The 15,367-nt window shown below is 37.9% G+C and overlaps 1 protein-coding gene across 1 annotated transcript in view; it reads right to left on the reverse strand.

Moving 5' to 3' along the window:
• Window positions 1–14,969, reverse strand: part of ATM (ATM serine/threonine kinase) — a 53,538-nt gene extending 38,569 nt beyond the window's left edge. Inside the window, exons 1-15 of the mRNA XM_088522306.1 lie at window positions 14,860–14,969; window positions 14,663–14,775; window positions 14,317–14,462; window positions 13,732–13,896; window positions 9,015–9,180; window positions 8,514–8,752; window positions 6,461–6,624; window positions 5,917–6,086; window positions 5,451–5,822; window positions 4,733–4,927; window positions 4,279–4,374; window positions 3,049–3,274; window positions 1,572–1,703; window positions 739–864; window positions 543–632 (exon numbers count right to left, since the gene is read on the reverse strand). Coding sequence (XP_088378432.1) covers window positions 543–632; window positions 739–864; window positions 1,572–1,703; window positions 3,049–3,274; window positions 4,279–4,374; window positions 4,733–4,927; window positions 5,451–5,822; window positions 5,917–6,086; window positions 6,461–6,624; window positions 8,514–8,752; window positions 9,015–9,180; window positions 13,732–13,896; window positions 14,317–14,462; window positions 14,663–14,775; window positions 14,860–14,931 — 2,472 coding nt within the window. The 5' untranslated portion in view covers window positions 14,932–14,969. The remainder of the gene's footprint in view (window positions 1–542; window positions 633–738; window positions 865–1,571; window positions 1,704–3,048; window positions 3,275–4,278; window positions 4,375–4,732; window positions 4,928–5,450; window positions 5,823–5,916; window positions 6,087–6,460; window positions 6,625–8,513; window positions 8,753–9,014; window positions 9,181–13,731; window positions 13,897–14,316; window positions 14,463–14,662; window positions 14,776–14,859) is intronic.
• Between the last annotated feature and the right edge of the window lie 398 nt (window positions 14,970–15,367).

The following is a 15,367-nucleotide window of genomic DNA, read 5'->3' on the forward strand; positions in this document are numbered from 1 at the left end:
AGGTGAAGAAAAGAAAGTGCCACCCTGAACTTAAGAATTTTACTTTCTGTGATAAACCCATCTTTTAGGCACATAAATTGCTTGATTTGAACTACTCCTTATGACACAGGGTTCCTAAGACAGGGACTAGTTGCTGGGTTCAAATAACGCCAAGGACATAGTTAGTATTTGAAAAGCAACTCTCTTTAAAAGGGTAGCATTTCTGTCATAACTATACAGAAACAAAAGGATGGCATATGACCTTTCTGAAAGGCACAGTAACTACTGCTTTCTCTACTAGGCGACCAAAGATTAACATGATTAACATTATATAAACTGTTGTTTAATGTAAGCTGGCATGCCAACCTTCATTAAATCTTTTTTCCTCCTACAGCTGTGTTCACAATGTAAGATTGCTACACAGAAATGTTTCTAATTAGAAATCTCAATAGAACTAACTGTACACCTATAGGTACCTCATTTGGTTTGCCTCCAAATTGTTGTAATGTATAAACACCCCTCCCACAGAGCACAGCATTTAGAAATATGGAGAACAAACTTACCAGATGTTTGCAAATATCTACAAGATCATTCATAAGTTTGGAAGTTAGCAAGCGCAGAAATAAGTCAGAGAACATCCTACTAGCAGTGTTCTGTAAGAAAGCAAGCATTAACAAATACATAATTATTTTTTCCAGATACCGTATCCTAGTTTGTGAATTCATTAAGAGAGAAACAGAAATTATTTATACACTCTACCTTGGTACAGTTGCATAAACATTTTGTATACTGTGATATCAAAATTCTCAGCGAGTTGATTTGGGCATCCTCATTTAGTTTGTTTTTAGAGCAACCAATGCTTTCTCCAGCGTAATGAATGAGAGACTAGTAAAAACACAACACAGTTAAAATATCTCGGTTAAATTCCTTCATATGTTGGCATATACACAGAGATAAAAAAACATGATTCTCATCCATACTCAAGCTTTCATAGACATATGTACATATAGTGTGTGAACCAGTGGATTTAGGCACATTTATGTCTTTTTCTTTTGTTTCAGTCATTCCCCTCTAAAAGCAAAAAAAAAAAGATCACGGGGATTGCCTGAAATCATTTTAATCAGAGAAGAAAAATATGGCATCTCTCCATAAAGTGTAATGCATATGCTTCTGTATTTCAGAAAAAGACCTCCCCACATAATAATAAAACGGAGCTGTCTTCATAATGGCTTAAACCATCAAAGCTCTTGCAAATCCCTGCACAAGCACCACTAAATTAAAAGACCTAAGTCCTATTAGTCCTATTTTTCTAAGTCCTATTTTTCTGAAGAGGCAATAGAGAAATTTATTAATATTTAGAATATGTTCTGCTGACACTTATTACTGTTTTGATAGAATTTCAAGGTTGCCTCTATTTCAGGAACAGTTACATTCAACAGCAGGTATCTATCACCGCTGCACTTTTTTAAGGCATAGAATCAGCAGAAACATTCATGCTCTGAAAATGTGTTAATATGAATATATATTTTTAATGATTTCAAATTTAAAGTTCTATTTTATTTTTAGTAGTCCCAAAAGAGACTGTTTCTTACCTTAGCTTTCTGGAACAGCTCTGATTTACAGGCCTCCTCCTCAGTAAGCATGCCAGTGTAGCAATAGCAACCAAGAACACCCACCAAAATGCCAACACATCGGACGAGGTGTTCTGCAGCAATCACCTTGGACTAAATCAAATAAAAAGGATAAATGCAAGCGGTTTAACATTAAACTTCCACTAAAGGACAGAATTCTCTAGTGTCTCTCTCTAACTCTCAATATCTTACAAACATATTTCATCAGAATCAATGAAGCTTTGCGGGTTTTGCATTTTGCAGGAGCCCCAGGTCCCTAATATGTTTTCCTGGCTCTTTATGTTTTAATGTTTTAACACCCTCTGCATGTCCCATGGCCCTTACGCTTTTCTTCATGATACATATCCACAATATAAATTCTCCCTCTCCTTGGGATTCCATCTTAGCATCCATCAGCTCTTCCTACGCACTCTGATTATCTCCTTTAACTCCTGCCAGAAAAGGAGACACTAGGAGCCTAGTGAGGCACACATTTCCACTGCTGCCCCTGGCCATCTTAGCACATTAATAACTTGCTTCTTAGCAGTTTCTATGTCAAATACCTAGAGGAATGTGAGTGCATGCAGGTCTGCTGCAGGAGTATCTTAAGAGACCACTTTTCACCCTTATTGCTTGGATTATAGGAGGAGAAAGAACAGACGAATAATTTTTTGACTTATTTTCTCACGAAAGGAGACTAAAAAGGCATTGCTATCACATTCCTGAAATGTATTGTTCTGAAAAAACAGGAGAATTTACGCATAACACCATTGTTACACTTGCAAACCCAGAAATAAATTTCACAATTCCTAACTGTCTGTATTTTGTTCTGAACTCCAGTACTGACTCTCAGCTGGAAAAATCTTATGGAATGTTAACAAAAACTTGCAAGGAAGTCACACCACTAGATTAAAACCAGTGCAAGGCTGCCAAAGGAAGTAAGGTTTAAAAGTCTATCCTGGATAGTTCTTCTCCTGTAAGCCACGATATTTCCCTAAAGTCCCCTAAGAAAGCCATGAAACTTCCTGAGTTTCAGCTGGTTGCCTCTTGTTCTGTCGGTGGGCACCACTGGGAAGAGCCTGGCCCCATCCCCTTGACACCTTCCCTTCAGATACTTATACACATTAGCAAGATCCTCCCTCACCCTTTTCTTCAACAAGAGAACAGGAGAGGAAGAAAAAAAATCACAAAAAATAGGGCAATAATGGTTTAGATAGCAGCTCTGCACACACTTCCATTCCTATACAGCTCATAGACTCCCATCTACTTGAAGGAACTATAGGTATTTTGACAATTATAGAAAGAAATATAGATTTCTGTCTTTCACATTATTGGATTTTTTTTAATGCTTGCAATCCATTTTTAGCAGCAAAAAGAATGAAAGTCTATACACTTTGTGGCTTGAAACTATATTGTTTGGCAGTGCAACAACAACAACAAAAAGCAACAGTAAACTTACCTTAGGAGCATAGTTACTTAAAAGCTTTTCTGCCATCACTGTAAGACAGTGCTCCAATGTTTCCCTAAGATTTTGGTTGATGGCAAGTCTTGAACCAGTCACATTTTTATCTCCACTGTTTACTGCAAAGTTACTGAAAATATCCATTTCATCAAATGTTGTCTGGAGATACAGCTCTTCAACATCAGAAAAACTGATTTCTTCTTTCACTTGCAAGTGTTGCACACTTGAAGAAGAGACATCACTCTTATTTTAATAGCCCATATATAACCTACAAGTCTCTTAAGCTATTATTTAAATGTAAGAAATAAATAAAAGCAAATAAAATATTTTCTCTCTTGTCTGTTTACAAATCCCATTGTTATCATTTCTGAGGTGAATTTCTCTATGAAATGCATACTTGCCATTTTAGCTTTCTCTGAGACAAAGAAAAACAGAGCCTACACACACATCCTAAGTTCTAGTGTAGTTTAGACAGCAACATCCCTTTTATACAAAGACTGCTAATCTCAACCTACTTTCACAGAATTGGAGAAGTTCATGGCAACTCTGAAACTAGTATTCTATCTTCTAGAAATAAAAGTAAAGCAGAAAAACTTATATAAACATTGTAGTTTCATTAAGAGTAAGCTGGGTATAGTCCAAGCACTTGAACATAATGCATCAGTGAAAAATGCAGCAGCATTTTACATTATTTTGACAGGTGTAAGGAACACGTGGCTGGGACCACAGTCAGAGTGGCACGAAGACATGTGGAATGTAACCATCTAGGGTTTATAGCTACTTCCTTCTAGAAAACTCCTAAGATATGTGTTTCCTCTAGAATGGAGCATAATATTAGAAAAGCATGGATACATGTTTACACAAATTTGCACATTATTTTAAACTTACAATTGTAATGGGTTTAAAATAGCTAATAATTGCTTACGTGTAAAGAACCAATCTTATTTTAATTATTTTACTTAGCTGCATTGCTCAAGAGAGATACACTCTCTGTAAGGTGGTTTGTTCAGCACCTGGAGCTTTGTCTGTCAGCAAGAGACTATCGTAAGATCTGCTTAAGGCACCTAAATATATTGCAGAAGCTCTACTCTTTTTATGGAGTCTGAAAGCTGTTTTACAGAAAGATGCAAAAGAGCTTTAGGAACTTATGCATTTCATTGTCACTGTTTGCTACAATGGCAAATCTAAGAAGCCTAAGTATCTGCAAGGATTGATTTAAAAACATACCATTCAGCAGCACTCTGGAAAAAATTAACCGCGGCTCTACAGTTCTTCATTGTAAGGCTCACGAGAATTTTTTGCAGCAAAAGATGAGGAAAATCACTGTAAAAAAGAAAAATGATTTGTGGTTTTTTTTTCAATCAGACAAACTACTGAGACTGCTAAATTGTACACCAGTATTTATCAGATTTACTGCATACCTTCAGAGAAACTCACGTTTTTAGCGAAGATTTCTAACACACATGTTTTACTTATCTGCTATGCTAAGGACATGCAGCTAAATTACACTCCCAAAATGACATCCAAGCAAACAAAACAAAACAAAACAAAAAAAAACAAAAAAACCCTACAAATTCTAGCAAAACATTAACAATATAAAATTCTACTACTACACTTTTCCCTGGGCAAACTTCCGCATTATAGGGTCAGTTATATATAAAAGTCTGCCCAAAGACTTTACCTGCATAGCACAGGAGGCAACTCCACACATTCTTCCATTTCTTCCTCCAAATAGCAGGATAGCACCCATTTCATTATCGCCTCCTTTAACATGGAACCCAGATTTCTTTCACTATTATTCTGTTCCATTCCTAGATCTAAATTTTCAGGCACTGAACAGGCAGACATCACTAATGCTAAACAGCACACGGCAGAACTGTAATAAAACAAGAAGCACAGAGCACCTGTGAGAAACAACAGTGTGGGATTTGTTGCACAGTACTCTAAAGCAGAGTCAGTATTTGTGCTTGCTGCACAGCTGTGGGAGCATGATAAACTACTAACAATTAGCTTGAATACTCCTAAGAATCTGCATTTTCAAAAGCCATGTTTGGGCTATTACAGATGCTCCCTGTCTATTTCAGAACACTGATATCAAAACACTGGTTTAAGAACCAAAATATATTTAGGAGAAAACATACTTTTTAGCTTAAAAATCAATTATTTAGCAGTCAGATTTTACATTTGAAGACGCTTGCCTGTCCTTTTCCACTCCTACATTTGCCTGCATGGTTCTCTCAGTTTCAAATGTTTCAACAGCATTTTTGTGAGTTCTTAACTAGCCATGCAGCCTATATGGCTATAGGAGTATAGCTATAATAATAAACAGTTTTTCTATTTGCAGAAATTAAAAAGCTATGTTAATCTGACATAATTATTATCCTTTTTTCCCATCTTACCTTGAAGGCTTGCATACAGGTCCTGTAAATATCTTCCAGAGTTCTTTATCTGTTACAACAAGGTTTCCTTGAATCATGGCTCCGAGCAGCCCAAAACTCTCTATTTCAGTTTGCTGAAAACTTATGCTGCGGATGGCAAGAGACCAGATCTTTGCCCATGTTCTCTGGAGCTCCAATTTCTGGGTGTTCTTCAAATCATTTTTCTGGTTTTGACACAATGCCACCTCTATAAGGCACTTCAGTACATACAGGGTCCTTTCTCCTCGTCGCTGCTGGGGCAGCAACGTGTGAAGTACACTGAGTAACAAAGGTATTTCACAATTGGGAAGGCTCATGGGATACTTCGATATTAACCGAGCTGCAATCTGTAACCTTGAAAACAGAAACCAAAGCAATTCATATGAAACAGTGTGAGTGAGGACGGAGGGCTTGAAGTGCAATTCGTTTCAAGTAAAGACATTGTTACCAAGGTATGACATCAAAATCCTTCTGGGATCTTTGCAGGTTGTCTCGAATCACACCCCAGCCTAGCTCAGTCTTCCTGCGTTTGCTCGGCACTGCTCCCTCACTGCCCTCTCTTGGCGAGATGGTGTCGGACTGGCTAATTTCCTCAACTCCAGGATCATGAACAAAAACCTTTACGAAGAGATATGAACAAATGCTCAAATGAAAAATATACATTTACAGAAAATTTGAAATTTTAAGCCAAACTAGTCAATTTTTACTATGCATAAAGTCTCTTATGAGGAATAAACAAGACTGTTCATTGTTATCTGTTATCGTGGAGCTTATGTTTACATTCATATAAGCAACAGTAATGAAATCTACTATAATTTAGGAGTTCAAACTTTCTAAACTGAAAAAAAAAACAACAGAAAAGGTATAAAAGGTACTAATACTTCAGCAAGTGATTCTAAGAAAACGTTTAAGCTGTATTACTTGAAAAAGCAAAACATAAAACACATCACAGACGTGCACCAACTTCATATTCAGCTAGGAACATATGTTACCTGATGGCAAACATCAGCCATTAACTCAACCAAATTTTCCTTTACAGCAATGTTACGTGAGCCTGAAGAATACCTTCCTCTACTACCTACAAGATTTATTTCATTCACCAGCAGATCATAGAGATTATATAAGATACTTTGCCATTTTGCTGAGTCATATGCACCTGTAATGAAAAAATAGAGATAATGAATATCCCACCCACTTCATAAAGCATGCAAAACTACCTTGACTATGCAACACTGCCAAAATCAGAGTAAAACATATAAAGTGTGACAATGATGAAAACTTTATCTGAATGATGAAAACTTTTATTGCAAACTATCATTTGCAATAAAAAGGGGCACAGAATCATTTATTGCCTTCGATAGAGGAAAATGTTGAAGATAACTATCTAATACTTCAGGGAGCTGAAACGCCCATCTCTACCACAGCCAGTCTGTTGCATGGCTCATGACAGAATTAGTTTTCCAGCACTTGTCAGAAATGTTGGATCAGCTCATCTTCTCAGCCCAAGGAAATGACAGAAGTTTCAAATTACATCTAAAGGACAGTTTTATAGTACTGGCCATTTGTATACTCATATAATAAAACATCCTCATACACACAAACATCCTCAAGAATAACTAGCCCTACACAAAACAACTTATGTTAATTGAAAGTAAAATAAAAACATAGCCAATAACATCCTACATCTCTTGGGAATAAGAAATAAATGAATTCCTATGCTTTTCTATTTAAGATTGATGTATTCATATCTCTCTCCTAATGAGAGGATATGCTAATGAACTAGCAAGTACTGGAGTAAACAGGAAACTGTCCAAACAGCAATGACTGAAGTTAAATATTTTCACACAAAAATGAAGAATAACTTCCATCCATTTTTCTTCCTCAAAGAATTGTAGACTTCCTTTAAGCTGCTATGGTTTTAAAAAAGCGGGTTTTTAAAAAGAGAGATATGTTATAAACAGACCTAGAAAAGAATAAAGTAGCAAAAAATAAAGAAATAGGATGATGCAAATAATGGGAAAGAAGTTAGTATTCACTAACACTGACCAGTCAATCGGGACATAAAATGTGTGCTTCAACACATTTGTGAGATAAACTAACGTGATCTACTAAAAGTTGTTATTCTCCCTCTACACCTTGCCACATTTATGTTGTTAAAGGACCTTGATTATAACATCACCACTCTCCAAAGAATGGCAATCCAAATCTATGTATGAAATATCCAACTTCCTAACTAGCAAAAACTTATTAACTAGCAAATCATAAAAAATCTTTAGAAATACAGCATTATCACCCACTGAGGTCTTGTCTCAGATCTTTAGCAATCACTTACAATGAGGAACAAGTAAAAGATAAGTGAGACAGCTGAGACAATTTAATCATAGTTTACAAGTAATTCCCTAAGTAAGTTTCTAGTAGACAATTCTTCACCTAACTGGAAAGACTACAGTGAAGTGCAATTGATAAATTCACACACGAAGTATAAACTTTTATCATTTTGTACTCAATCTAAGTCAAGAACAAACACCTTTTTAAGAAATGACTGTATAGTTAAATGAGGCCATGACAGACAGACACAAATTACAGACTGACATTCTTTGAGCTGTATTACACAGTAGATAAGAGAATCATATCACAGTAATCATTTTTGGGCTTAAATAAATCTAGTAATATATGATTACGTGTACCAATTTTTAACTATCATTCCCCTTCCTCAAAGACTCTGCACTTCATTTTATTTATTAGGATTTTTTTCTCTTTTTCTTTTTTAAAAATTAGTCTTTAGATTAAAAAGATTTAGATTAACTCCTGTACAGAATTTAGTCCTGTGCAGGACTTAATGAAGTTACTATTTTTCTAATGCATATGCTTTGAAAATTTACTTTCAGTTTTAGTCAGTATCAGTCTATTGTATGAAACAAGCAATAGTTATTCCCATTCAATAAAGTTTCAAAAATCAGAAATTAAGCATAGAAATTTGGGCAATCATACAGTGCTAGGAAAAAAAAAAAAGAAGAAAAAAAATACAAGAGCTTTGTATTTTACCTTTCTCCTGAGATTTTGCACCCTTTGGATGATGAATGCGAACTTGGAGACGAAATAACTCAATTATTGACTCTTTCAGGGAATCTTTTGGTCTATACTGACTCCAAATATAAAGCACTGTTGGCAAAATTTCTTCTCCTATTTTACAAATCCGCATGCGACAGTTGGCAGCAAACGTACTGCAGAAAATATTCATTGCTGCAAGAATATGATCCAGGCCTGCCGTGTTCTCCTCCTGCCTGCAATGTGAACCAAACACTCAAACTTCCAGAGGAAATAACCATACTTTTTAGCACAGGAGTTGTTTAAATGTAAGTACTAGCAAGTATTGTACTCTGAGTAATAATTTAAAAGATGTATTAAATCAGTGCTCAAAGACAGACCAATAAAATATGTCTCTAGTAACATATCTGTTATTATTCAAGTCTAATGCCAATACTTGAAATGAGTTTCTTCTCAAAGAAGTTATCAAGCTAGAAACTATGTGCACTTGCAATATACCTCACACACAGCATTGCTTTTGAAAAGAAGACAAACACATCAGAATTCAAGCCATCCGTTTGGAAGCAATATCCCCTCATAAGCGTGTGAATTATTCGAGCCGCCAAAACTCGGTTAATATTCCCGGAATGATGGAGGTATGACTGGCCATACAGGATCAGCAGCTCTACAAATATAACAAAAAGAATGCATATACTTGTGTTACGTATGTGCATAAATATATCTAGAGTATGTATTTAAAAGGTTGGCATGAAAGTATTTAAGCAAAATATTACACTAGATATATAGAAAAAAAGTATTCTCAGTTCAGCTGTATATAATTATTCACAAAACTTAACCATAAGACAAAGAAAACAGATGTGGGCAGACAAGCCCTTCAAGGAGAACTGCAGTCATTGTGTGGGGCCATATGGTTGACTTTTACAATTGCTTCCACTCTCAGCTCCCTTTACATGGGTTGCTCAGCATAGCTGGCTCCATTTGTTGTGAACAGCACAATAAAAGCAGTCAGAAGCAATCAACAGCTCCATGTATATTAACCAATAATTAGGTTAACAGGAACAGAGCAGGACATCAAAAGAGCTGGTACTGAGCCCCTCTGTATTTCCATTATATGCGGCTCTGACAGTTCCATACAGTCCCTGGAGCCACACATCCATACTTTGCCCATGACTACAAATTTTCAGAAGGAAAGGCCTCTTCCACAAGATTTTTGCTTTCTTATCACAAGGCCCCCTTAGCAATCACTGCATTGTCCTCACATCAACCTCACATTGATCACAGTAGCGTATCACCAGTACAATCTCATTACCTGTTTAAAGTAACAAATACAAAAGCCTTATTACTGTTTGCTTTGTGCAATCTCCAGGTGACACAACCGTGTAGTTGCCAGTACAGTAGTCGTACCATGCAGTCCTTTGGGCACAAACCGAATGATTTCAAAACTGTCAGATGAAGGAGGGATCACTGAAGTCTTCTCCTGTGGTTCCAAGCTTTTCCCATCCTTGAGTGAAGCTTCATGAGATTATACTTCTTCTCAGCAGAGTGATCATCTGGAAAACCCTGACAACTCCCAGCTCTTCTGGTCAGTGTGCCATCAGTTAGTGGGGAGCAAGCTCACCCTAGACAGAGTTAGGATCATGGTCTCTAAGACCATGTTCCAAAATCTCTTCTTCTGAACACTCTGCATGGGTGATATTGATTACACTACCATGAACTATGAGGCAAGATGACCACAAATAAATAAACTGCCAGGCCTCCCCTCCAGTGTCATGCAGGCCTTGGTAGGTTTATGGACATCTCGCCAGACCTCACCAGGACTCACAACGCTAACACCTTTCATGCTGCTGCCCTCAGATGCAACAGAAAATTGGCATCTTCTTCCCAAGGAGGTCTAAGTCATTTGCAGCACTTGTGCAACTGTCACAGTTGCGTGTCCTCTGCATGCCAGGAAGCAGAGCTGGCCCGTACGCCCCCACCCGCATCACAAAGCTGTAACAGGGCGACAGCAGTACCCAGCGCTGGATTCAGTGGTGGAAGTGAAACATGTAGCAGGGATTTCATTGCAAGACGGCAGGGCAAGAAACTTAAAGCCAGTATTTCCATCACTGTCAGACCAGTAGACCCTACAAAACTGCAAGGGGGGAACAATCGAAGGAATCAGCAGGACCCCTATAGCGGCAGTTCCTCAGGTTGAGAAACCTCCTCAGCTCTCAAACCTACAGAATGCTTCCTGCTCAGCACATGTGCTGCTTGCTTCATGTGGTCAAAGGCTAAGTGTTGCCCAGGTCTCTGTTCAGATAACTTATTTTCCCTGGCACAGTACATTCACAAGCAACTAGCGGTATGTGCACTCTTTCAAACCCCACCATTCCAGGACACACTTGTACTTCCTTTTTATTGCTCAGTGACCTTTTATATGGCAGTCACTCTAGTTTTGCATGAGTCCTTTCACCTTATTCCTTTTGATCGCAAATCCGGCATTTAGTAAAATTCCAATTGTCTGTTTGCTTTTATTACACACCTCTCGGACAGTGTTTCCCTATATTACAATTAATTACAATTACAATTAATGCAATTAAGCCTTTTGGGGCACTGTTCTCTTCCCAAATCTTGGATGCTAGGGTTATGCTTCCAGCTTTATGGCAGGTGGTTCTAAGTATAGTTTGTTCTCCTCTCTAGGCAAAGGCATATCAGGTTTTACACCTAGGGGTCAGGGGAGTGGAGGGAAATGCTTTAGTTATGTTGACAGTCACATACCAAGCAGTATGTTTAGCTCTGCATTCATACTGTAGTTCTGGTATACCTGGTACTGCTTCATTCAAGGATGAAACCTTAATCATCTATCAATAATCTCCAAACCCCGCTCAGTTTTCATACTGGACAAATGGGGCTTTTGAAGACTGAATGGGCTTGAGCGACTACCTCTCACCTTTCCAGTTCTTCAGTAAGATGATGACTTGGACCAAATCAACCTCTTCTGGTCCAGTTCTGTTGCCAGAGCACCACTCAAACTACAACCAGCACATTTAGGTGGTATCTGTAGCAGCCCTACCACTGACTGTCCTTTTGAGGTGGCAGCCAGTTGACACAGCAAAGGGGTGTCCTCATCCATTTCCACAGCAGTGACGTGAAATGCCCATCAATGTCTTCATGGATCTTTAAAATGTCCATCCTGCAAATGTCAATGCCCAAGATGCACGGGGCACAAGATTCCATTATCACTTCATGGGGCTTCCTTCAGCAAGACTGAATTAACTTCTACTCCATCCATTTCACACTGGCGTGTGAAATGCCACACAAGGCATTTAACTTCTACTCCATCTATTTCACACAAGGCGTCACTGGTGACACCTTTGATGATGCTTCTCTATGCCAATATGAGCACTCCTCATCCTTTACGCAAGAAAGACTGTCAACATGCAGAAGCTCAGAACTTCCTGCAGATAAGGGCACCTCATGGAGATATTTGCTGACCCAATCCAATTGTTTTGGGGCAACAGCCAGAGTCCATGAAAACAGACTTCTCCATTGCATTCAAAGATCTTCTAAACAAGCATCAAGGTGGAAAGGCTAGAAAAGTTTAACATACCTTTACAAAACTCCCACATCTTTCCTTTATTAAAAGCTCTTTCACCTAATGGATTTAAGCCTGACTTCCTCTAGATTTATGCCCTTTGGTCCTGCCATACTTCAGTGATTACCTTCGCATGTCCCTTATGATCTAACCTCACAGTTTCTCTTCCAGACATCCACACCTCATAAACAGATGGCACTTCATGTAACCTGTACATACCTTTCCAATGACACTCGGCCTCCATTTCCCTTCTCTGCCTTCCTCCATATCCATCTCCAACTTCCCAGCCTTCTTTGCCCATTTTCTCCCACTCCCTTGTGCCATACTTTAGTTCTTCCTGAGTCACCAGTTCTTTTCACATGCCTTCTCTCATCATTGCTCTTCCCTCAGGCAGCCCATGCTCTTGCTCCAAACTGCAGAATGATGGTGCCTTTGGGTTTCTCCCCTCACTAGTTCGTAGTCTTAGGTAGCCACACCACAGTTTCAGCTTCCCCTTCTAGTTCTAGTCCTATTTCCATGGCCAAACGCTACCAACTTCTTTAACCCTTCACATCCCACTCTCAGCCTCTCCATTTATCCATTCCCTCCTCCTACCCTGAACTGTTTACTCCCTGTGCTCTTCTAGCCTTTGTCACCATTCTAGTCACCTCCCTCTTCACTCCCAGCATCACCAGACTCCTCTTCTCTTTGCAGATTCACTTCTATTCTGGAGTTAAGCAACTCTCTTCAAGCTACAGAGCAGAATTATTTTTCAGAAACACTTCAGAAATCCAAACTCTGACTGATATCAAATTCTATTGCTATTTGCATATTACGGTGCTTTGTATTTCTACACTCTCTCTGGAATTACACACGCAAAAGTGAACAAACTAGACTGTAAAATTTCTAAGATCTTCTCTTTTTTTCAAGTTACTAATCTCCTACACTAATAACTAAACAAATCAAAACAGATGAGTGGAGAGTTCATTACATGACAGTTAGATGATTCTAAATACATTCAGCCTGGAGAAGAACATTTATAAATTAACTGTCTTGTAGTCAAAAACAATCATCTGAAAAAGTAAAAAATTATGTTTGCTTTTTCACTGATTGTGGAGGTTGCATCCTATATCAACGTCTTAATCCGTTTTGCCTATTTAAATCCTACGTTGTCTTATCTTTTCTTTCTATGCAGTATTAACATATAACAACATGGAATCAATGCTTTTTAGGATCTGTGTGAGCCAACAGAAGTCAGATAACACAATTTAATTTTATTACATTAACTATATCAAAACTATAGCTGTCTATACCTAATATCAACTTGGAAACAACTGCACACCCACACCAGTTTTACTGAGACTATTTCCTGCATACAAACTCCATGGATCTGTAACACATGTTAAGTCCTGCAGAGAACACATATATCTATACTGACTGTATATAAGCACTATGTTTGAGGAGGAAAAAGACAAGTAATATGCAAAAAGAAACAAAGCAGCAAAGACTAGGCATTGATTTTATTTCAGCTGTAAGCCTTCAAGGCTGACCCTGTTGTTCTTCATGTGTTTTGTGTAGAACCTCACACAACAGGCCTTTACATGTCTAAATATACTCGCATAAGTAGCAAAAGACACTTGTAAGTAGGCTTAAAAGCATTACCTGACCACTGCTGCTGAGATATCTCACACCAGTATTTCCTTACGGAAAGGATATCCTTGAGGAGCACACTGCTGCAGTCAGCCCCATAAACCGCACAACTTGTTGCATCTCTCAGGATTTTCAGGACGTAATTTAGAAGTTCCTGACATCTCAGTTTGGGTCCTCCTGTGTGAAAAAAACAAAGTGAACACTGCAATTAATGCTAAGTTTGTATAACAGATCTGAAACTAATAGCTTGCAAAACGAATATTTTCATGTTCATTTAGAAAGAAAAATAAAAATGCAGTTCAGAAGCAGTCTTCTAAGAATTAAATTACTTATAAAAATAGAAAGAACACATCAGTTATACACAAAGCAAATAAAGAAAAAGGAACTGTCACATAAGCATAACAAAATAAGTAATATAAAAGAGCAATTAGCATAAAAATATTTAATTCAAGTAAAAAAAATACTTAAAAGATTAAAAAATTATTTAACAGCCACAAGTGGGCAAGAGTAACCCCTTTGCTTCAGCACAAAAATTGAGATTTGAAAGTAAAGCACCAAATACAAGAATCAATAATTTTATATAAATACATTACTGACTTTCATTGGCACGCCTGATGAAGTATTTGACCAAACTGCCAGTGTCTTGCATCTTTTTCTGTCTGGAAACTTGTGTTGAAACAGATACATTGGGGTTTGTCAGCGTGAGGCTCCTTATCTCTTTATGGAAATACCTCTGCAGGGCTCTTCAAAAAATACAATGGAGACATGAATCAAGAATCTGCACATTTCTGATGGAAGTAAAATAAATATTCTTTTAACTTAGAACTCAATTACTCAAAATAAGTCTCATAAGCAACTGATAAACCACAACGTGACCATTCCCTCACCTCCCTCAGACCCCCCTCCAAAACAGTGTTTTGCTCTGGACGGTGAAAGAACCTACTCAAACACTGCACCCCAGTCGAGTTGTCTTGTTTGTTTAGAATCAGAATTCCGGTCCAGCTGTAAAACTATGTCAGAGTCACGGAGCAGCTGCTTGAATTTTTTAATTGCTTCCTGAAAAATGTATTACGAAAAGAAAAAAAGTTATTAATCATTCCCTCCATCGAGAATAACACAAACCAAAGGAAACTTTATTACCCTTCGCGCTGTTGCTTTATCATTTTCAAGGTCACGGCAACAAATGAACAGATCATGTATTGTAAGACTCATGGTTCAGTTTATGGTTCGGTTTTACAGGAGAGTCATTTCTATCTGCAAACAGAAAAAAAAAATCAACCAGATAAGCCAGCTCAAAAATCGCAATATATTTAATATATGCAATATATTGACATTTCCATATCAGACATCACAGTCTTATTTCAGGGAAAAGCTCAATATCCTCTGGGTTGGTGTTACTGCTCACAGGATAGAAGCAGAAAGTGTCAGGAATGCAATTTATTCCCACGAGCAGCAACTGGTGACACTAACAGCCAAAGACTGCTTTATGTTTACGATGAATGAAAAAGCTGAGAGCTGAAATGTGAACGGCAATGAGATTGTCCTCAGCTCTGTATCATTTGAATCAGGCAAACAGCACTAACTAAGGCTGCAGGAAGCAGCTCAGGAGTGTATGGGATGTGCATCACACACAATCACAGGATGGTTG

Source organism: Tinamus guttatus, unplaced genomic scaffold (assembly GCF_059628265.1).
Source record: "Tinamus guttatus ecotype Peru unplaced genomic scaffold, ASM5962826v1 Tinamus_guttatus_pri_ptg000150l, whole genome shotgun sequence".
Classification (NCBI taxonomy): domain Eukaryota; kingdom Metazoa; phylum Chordata; class Aves; order Tinamiformes; family Tinamidae; genus Tinamus; species Tinamus guttatus.